The sequence below is a fragment of the Triticum urartu genome, chromosome 5A, assembly GCF_056163025.1.
Source record: "Triticum urartu cultivar PI428250 chromosome 5A, HENAU_Tu73, whole genome shotgun sequence".
In the NCBI taxonomy this organism is placed as follows: Eukaryota; Viridiplantae; Streptophyta; class Magnoliopsida; order Poales; family Poaceae; genus Triticum; species Triticum urartu.
This window is the reverse complement of record NC_141877.1, coordinates 559,530,209-559,537,921: the sequence shown is the minus strand read 5'-3', so window position 1 is coordinate 559,537,921 and position 7,713 is coordinate 559,530,209. Positions and strand designations below refer to the sequence as shown.

At 46.9% G+C, this 7,713-nt stretch overlaps 1 protein-coding gene across 1 annotated transcript; it reads left to right on the top strand.

The window, feature by feature from the left end:
• The first annotated feature begins 2,205 nt into the window (after positions 1-2,205).
• LOC125507344 (E3 ubiquitin protein ligase DRIP2-like) lies at positions 2,206-6,723 on the top strand. Its single transcript, XM_087524479.1, is given in 8 exon segments — positions 2,206-2,339; positions 2,487-2,542; positions 4,116-4,248; positions 4,887-5,196; positions 5,305-5,545; positions 5,634-5,685; positions 6,066-6,138; positions 6,502-6,723. Coding segments are annotated over 8 exon segments (1,221 nt in total).
• Positions 6,724-7,713: the final 990 nt, after the last annotated feature.

Sequence of the window (7,713 nt, the reverse complement as noted above, 5' to 3'; positions counted from 1 at the left end):
CGATGCCATGCTCTCGTGCTCTCGGTCTAACGTCGCCACCTCTCTTTTTTGGAAGTTTAGAGTCGACAATGCAGCTGACATTTGGCATTTCCAGGCGTCTTCCATGTCCCGACGACACGGTGGCCGCACTTTGGACATCCCCGTGGTGGCCGCCGGGGCCATCCTCTTGGAAGGACATTATTTGGTCCCAGTTTCCTTTTGGTGCTAGGAGCAAATGTTGTAAAGCCTTGGCACCTGTAACCTGTTGCAGGGTGAATGTAACTGTATGGTGTCGATGCACTCTAGTAGCTTCATAGGTAATGGTTGGGGAGGTTGTAGATGGTGGCATGAAATGTTGTGTCCGTTTGAAGATGCATTCTGCACTGCGCTGGCCGTGGTCATTTTTTTTACGAAATCAACGGCATTGCATTTCATTTCATGTATGAAGAAGAAGACACATTACAAAGACCAGACTGAGAGCACACAAACCCACAGCAGCACACAAAAACATCACACCACCACCACAACAACACTACACTCTACAAGAGAAGGAACCAAGCTCCAAATCACGAAGACTCGGTCGGGAATCTGTGTCGGTTGTTGGTACTCCTTGTTGGACTAGTTGGTTTTGCTTTATTCATAAAGCGGCGCGAAAGCCTATTTCGAGAAGACTCGATGGGGGGGGGGGGGGGGTCCATAATTATCTGCTGGACTCCTTGAGCATTCGCCATTTGGTTGCCACCCGACCACACCCGTCAAAGAGAGGGAGGGGTGTCGTAGGGGAATGAGGTAATTCGAGAAGGATCACACTCACTAACCCGGATTCAAAGCAAACATCAAACTGCCCACCAAAAGATCAAGAACTCGGATCGCATCTGGAAAACACCAACAACATTGGCTACGGCCTACCAATGGTCACTCCAACCAGTGGTCACTCCTAAGATGATGCCCCAAGAGGAGCATCGCATCGACGTCGTCATTTTCTAGGATCTAAGGTTTCCCCCGAAGTTGTTGTCCCGAACGAAGAACCGAGCACGCCGCCTTCAATAAGAGAATGCTCCACGGGCATCGCTTACCCCGGCCACAACCGGAAGCAAGACCTTAGCCCAGCATATTGCCACCGCCTCCAGCCCAAGCCAATACCGGTCAGACCACCACCAACACCCCCTGCCCAACAGCCGTCGGCCCCTCATGTTAGAGTTGTGTCGAATATTGTGTACAAGTTAGGTTACAGTTGGACTCTGAGTAGTATTGTGCTTAGATAGGATATGGAGTCGTGTCCTAGTAGGACACTTGTATCCTAGGCCTCTCATATATAGCGGGGTAGACACACGATGTAACCTATGCCAACATAATAGCACAGGCGCGCAAGGGGGAGCCGGCGGCGTGTGCCGGCGCCCGGGTGGCCGGTATGCGGTATTGTGATGGTGTCACGGAGAGGAGCGCCCGTAGTCATGCCCCGGGGATGTAGCCATATCGGTGAACCTCGTTAACAAATCTCGGTGTCGTGCTCGTGTGATTGCTTGCTCCTCGGATGATCAACGGTATGCCTCGAATTTAATTCTAACACAAATGGCATCATGAGCTAGGTTGTGCGAAGGCAGTGGATCATTGATCTAGAGGAGAAAGAAAACAACGAAAAAAATCTGTGAAAAGAGGTCGTGATACGGGACGAAGTCGTCGGCGAGTTGCAACCTGAAAGCAGACGTTGGTCATTGTAATCTTCAATGAAGCGATCAAGTCAGTCGGGCAAACAGATCGGTCTAAAGCGGATGTGCCGCCGAAAGCGCACAGCGCGTACGTGGTGCGGCGGCCTAGACGGATTAACGGAGGTAGGTGGCCAGGCCAGGCGCGTGGCGCTCGAGATCATGGTCGTGGGTAACCGTAGCCAGGTCCAAGATGGGTCGTGCGGCCGAGTACAAAGCGATCGTGTTGAAAGATTTGTTTTGAAAAAAAAGGAGACCGAGTCCTGGGAAGAGATGTGTTCTCTTCGTGTACGAGCCGCAGACGACAGAAGCAAGTCCATGGGCGATACTAGTAGTATGCATTGGAGCAAAGGGCATTGATAAAAGCAAGTAGTACGCGGAGGTTCCGTTCATGTGCTTGGTGATCACGGAAAGACCGCTCAGTTATTTTTTTCACAGGGTCAATCATACAAATAACCATGATGTCAACGGATACTAGGTTTGAGGTGGAGAAGTTCAACGGAACTGGAAGCTTTGGGTTATGGCAGACAAGGGTGAAAAAATTGTTGGCACAACAGGATGCTTGAAGGCGTTGCAGGGTGTCAAGCCAGTTAAGATGGACGATGATGGTTGTAAGGAGTTGCAGATGGTTGCAGTCAGGAAAGTTCGGCTCGGGTCAGACACATAGGGCAGTTGGCCTGGACAGTCTGACGGATCGACGCATGTCGGTTGGTACAGAAGACGGTGCAGGATCAGCGACGGCGACATAGGAGCGTGATGCTGATGGTGACCGACTTCTGGGCGTGGAAACACGTGGCGCAGGTACAGAAGGCTTGTGTGGCTTCGACAAGATTATGGCGCGGGGTTGATTCAAGACGGTGCGTACTTGAGAGCTTGAAGTCGACAGGGCGCGAGGGTGGACTGATCAACCACCATGGAGTCATGTTGAAGGTGGAGCTGGATTGAGGGGCTATGGCGTAAGTGGACATAGAGTCGAAGCCTATTCAGCTGGGAAAAAGCGAGTGACATGCAGTTCGGACTGGAGCCCAGTGGTCTGATGGAAGCGTGAAACTCGTCATCGGTCGGTGATGATCGGTGGTACTCTGCAGTGAGGGTTGAGTGATGTGGGTTTGCGACCCTTGAGACTCGACCAGGACAACGGAGCCTCGACGCAGTAATAGCGGCGAGGCGTGCGGTATGCACGAAACATAGAGACGTGCCAGGGCTCTGGTGGTCATACATGTGGTGAGACAACTGCGAATTTGACTCAGAATGACTACAAGCAACGGTGAAATTCTTTCAAGTTTCAGACAGATGTTCAAGAAAGGAGCGGTGATGTTGAGTTTAGGTAACTCTTATGTGTGACACCCAACATGTGAGTTGTTCACTTTCACGCAGGTCAGTGATCAGTGTGTGATGGCGTTGGACTGATATTCTGGAAGTTAGGAGCACAAACTAGAGTAATAAGGAACTTAATTTTGCTCGAGTGTTGAGTGTGGTCATGAAAAGAAGGGACTACAAGTTGCAGGTGGAGTCACGTGGAGTCTTTGCAGTAGCAACGGTACTCATGGGATAAGCTCAAGTCCAATGTACATGAAAGTTTGACGCATGGACAAATCTAGGGTGGTGGAGAATATTCGCCAAGGTGGAGTTTGTTAGAGTTGTGTCGAATATTGCGTACAAGTTAGGTTACAGATGGACTCTGAGTAGTATTGTGTTTAAATAGGATATGGAGTCGTGTCCTAGTAGGACACTTGTATCCTAGGCCTCTCATATATAGCGGGGTAGACACACGATGTAACCAATGCCAACATAATAGCATATGCGCGCAAGGGGAGCCAGCGGCGTGTGCCGGCGCCCGGGTGACCGGTGTACGGTATTATGATGGTGTCACGGGGAGGAGCGCCCGTAGTCATGCCCCGAGAATGTAGTCATATTGATGAACTTCGTTAACAAATCTTGGTGTCGTGGCTCGTGTGATTGCTTGATCCTTGAATAATCGACGGTATGTCTTGGATTTATTCTAACACCTCGCACCCGACGACCACCATCGCCACCATCAAATCTAGGTGCCGGGGCTCAAATCCATCGCACCTCCGCTCACCATTGCCGACCAGAGCGGAGCCCGAGTGGTGTGCTCTTATAGTTATTTGTATTGGGTAAGTATTTCAGTTCTAGGTTTTTGCTATAGCCGCGCTTCACATTCTTAAATAAAATGTGGCTGCCCCACTTTTTTCTTTCACAAAGTGACTGCACCAGATGCTGTAGAGGCCAAGAGGATGATTATTCTTAAATAAAATGTGGTTGCACCACTTGATTGATAAGAATCAATCTGGATGCTACTGCTGCACCACTACTTGCGCTCTCAATCTGGATGCAAGCCAAAGATCTAGTCTTGTTGCATTGTTGCTACTAGCTAATTTACTCCTAATATTGTTTTCATTTGCCAAGCACGTAAAATTCGGTTCTTTCAAATCTCTGCATTTTGCAGGGATTGTATCATGAAGAAAATAGATGAGGAGGGGATCGAATCCTGCCCCATTTGCAACGCTGCTCTTGGGATTGCTCCTCAAGAGAAACTCAGGTAAGTAATTGTTAAAATAACAAGGTTATCTATATAGTTATCTACATCATTGTTTTTGCAACTTGTTAGTTCTCAATTTCTTTTAAGTCTATGTATAAGTAAACCAGCAGAGTTATGCAATACAAGTGTAAACTCTCACTAATAAGTAATAACCAGCCTGTGGAGTTCCTCTTGTGACCGTCTTTTTGTAAGCAGTTTGCAGGGATTGTATCATGAAGAAAATAGATGAGGAGGGGATCGAATCCTACTCCATTTTCAACGCTGCTCTTGGGATTGCTCCTCAAGAGAAATTCAGGTAAGTAATTGTTAAAATAACAAGGTTTTCTATATAGTTATCTACAGCATTGTTTTTTCAGCTTGTCAGTTCTCAATTTCTTTAATTCTATGTATAAGTACACCAGCGGAGTTATGCAATACAAGTGTAAACTCTCACTAATAACCAGACGAAACTTGTTTTTTTGTGAAGCAAAAGCTTAGAATGTATCTATAGAAGAAACTATCTATGTAGACATACATTCTTGTTTTGTGAAACAAAAGCTTAGAATTCCAGCCACTTATTCTTTTTTTCCTGTGATCTCGACTCAGGTACTCTACTATAAGCTGCTACCTAACATGATTGATTGTTTACTTGTTTGAAGGGATCATACAAAAATTCAGGCTATCAGGGACCATGCGTTTCCACCTGAGACAGAAGTTGATGCTTCTGAGGCTCCAACTACTACACTGCCATCAAAAATAAAAGAGAGGTCCATTTCTTCCTTGGTTCAAACCCCAAAGATGGCAACACAACCTACTCTGACAGGGCAGAGAGCTGCAAGAAGGGAATTCATGTCCCATTTGTTTTCTGTCGATAAATTGCCAAATAAATCTGAAGAACATAATCAGAAGTCTGAAATGGCCTCAGCACCAAAATCAACCAAGGTGACAACATCTGCAAACAAAAAGAAGGTGCTACTAAAGTATTATCAGCACATAGTTTCATATGCAAGTTTGATGCCAATTGTCTTGTAACATTTGCTTATTCTGATTTTCTGACTACACTTCCATCCCAAACAGAATAGTGCAGATATTTCTGAAGATGGAAAGAATCATGAGACGATTGACAAGGAAGAGCTTCACAAGCCCTTATGGAGCTTAGTCGTGGCAAGTGCGAAGAAGTCACAAAACTTAAGTTGTCTCAGGGAAAGTCGAAAAAACAAAACAATCACAGAGGATAGTCTGAGGGAAAGCGCAGAAGCAGAATCGAAAGATGGAATAACTAGCCCAGTCTGGTTTCACTAGTGACTTCACCGAACCAGTAAGATTGCAGCATATTCAATATTTGTACTAATTCTGATGGACCGTGTTTTTTGTGTCCTCACATCAAAAGGAAAACTGTTTTGCAGGGCAGAAGCTAAAACGGCTGCCTCAGCTAGAAAGGAAATTCTACAGAATTAAGTGAGTTCCCCATTAATCTTCAAGTTTCTTTGTCAACAATGATAGAGGCCTCTCATATTTCACTTAGTGTCCTCTTATTTGTAGCATAGATTGCTGAAGGTTTTTTCCCAGCTTTAGAATTTTAAATCGCCTTTTCATGTTATGTTTTCTACTAGTAGCAACTGCTCTCTATGGTATCAGCAAGAGCTATTTCCTTCATTTCAAAATATGAAGGTGAAGTGTCTAGAATAACAATTTTTATCATCATTGGAGAGGATGTTTCATTCAAAAATCCTGCGTGCTTTTTTTCGTTCATCCCTTCCAGGAATTCAGCTAACACGAAACTCAATTCCTGTAATTTAATACATTCTGTTTAATATGGATTTTTCTTCTTGTTTCAGAGATGGAACTATGCAGGTCTCCTCCATCCTGAAGCTCATTATGGAAAAACTTGAGCTAGCAAGTGACGTTAAGGTGAGCATTTTAGATGTCTTTGTGTTTTGATTTTGACTGTTGTCTGGGGCCTCTTGGCAAGGTGGTTGCTTCCAAGCATTAGAATTAGATCATCAATAAATCTCCAGTTTGCTGCATTCTTGATTTTATTTTTCTGAAATAATGAAGGGGCCACCACCCCAACCGATTTCCTGTTAAAGGAACCACCACCTTGCTGCATTTGTAGATTTGGATGGTGGCATATATAGTACGATTTATTTGCACCAATTAGTATCATTTTTCTTGTTGTCGCGCATGTGAACCGAGAAAGTATGTTTGCATATGGACAATGTTGAATGTGCTATTTGGCCTGACCCCTTGTATGCATACTTGTATGAAATGCAGGTGGAGATCGTATGCCATGGCAAGCCAGTCTGCCCCTCGACGACACTGCACGGCCTACTCAAGCAGTGGCTAAGCCGCAAGCCGAAGAACAAGGTCCAGAGGGCAGTGGGTGCTCCGGCGAATGAGTTTGTGATGGAGCTGCGCTACCGGCGGTGCCTGGCGTCCAAGTCCCTTTGCTGCACGAGGAAAACAACCCCCCTCCCATGTCATTGCAGCACCTAGCTAGGCCGGCATCCAGGTCCCTTTTGCTGCTAGCCCCTCCATCTCCGTGGTCTGCTCATGCTCGTCATCCATCCGTCGGCCTACATAGGATATATATTCATATCTTTGGACCATGCAAAGAGAGAGGGAGCGATAGAAAGCGGTTAGCGTCTTAGCGATGGCAGTAGACTTGCAAGACTAAAACCTGAAACGTTACCATGACCACATTTTTGATCTACAGTTATGACAAGAAATTGCAGACAAGATTGTTCCTGTTTTTGTGGTAATTTTGTTTTCGCCCCAGCAAATCAATGTGTTGTAGATCAGGGTGGACACGGTCCGGTCCGGTCCCTGACGGAGCCGCCGTCTGGATCGGCCGCCGGCGGTGCGCGCCGGACCGGACCGAGCAGTGCCGCGTTCGACTTCTTATGGACCGGACCGGCGATGCTAAAGCTCGGGCCGGATCGAGGGGACCGGCCATGGCATTGTACGGCGACGGCAAGCGATGGCAAGAGATTACGGGGCACGGGGAGGAGAGGAAGGAGAGTGGAAACAGTCGCGTGCGCATCATCAGGACGTTTACGATATCGGGAAGGCCGGGTACGTGAGGACCGGAGGTGTTGCCGTGGAGATGGTGGCGTCGCAGGAGCCGGCGGAGGTCACCCCCGATCCGCCTGACTTGGGGAAGCTGGAGTTCTTCCTCTGGTAAGCCCGCGCGCGGATGAAGTCCAAGGGCGGGTCTGTTCGTGGCGATACCAGTGTTAGGCAATTAATCTCGTTGCCTGGTTGATTCCTTTTTTTTGGGGTGTTTCCTGTTTTCTGTCACGTTAATTCTGTTTGTTTTTTAAAAGTATCACGTTAACCCTGTTGAGTCGATAGGAGTCTACATTGTAGGATCGTTGCCTGTGCCATAACTATCCTTTTTACAGTTTGCATGTTGCAAATAAGTAGAACCTGTAACGTGTATGCCCACATGGCCACATACAAATGTACCATTCACTCGTACAAATT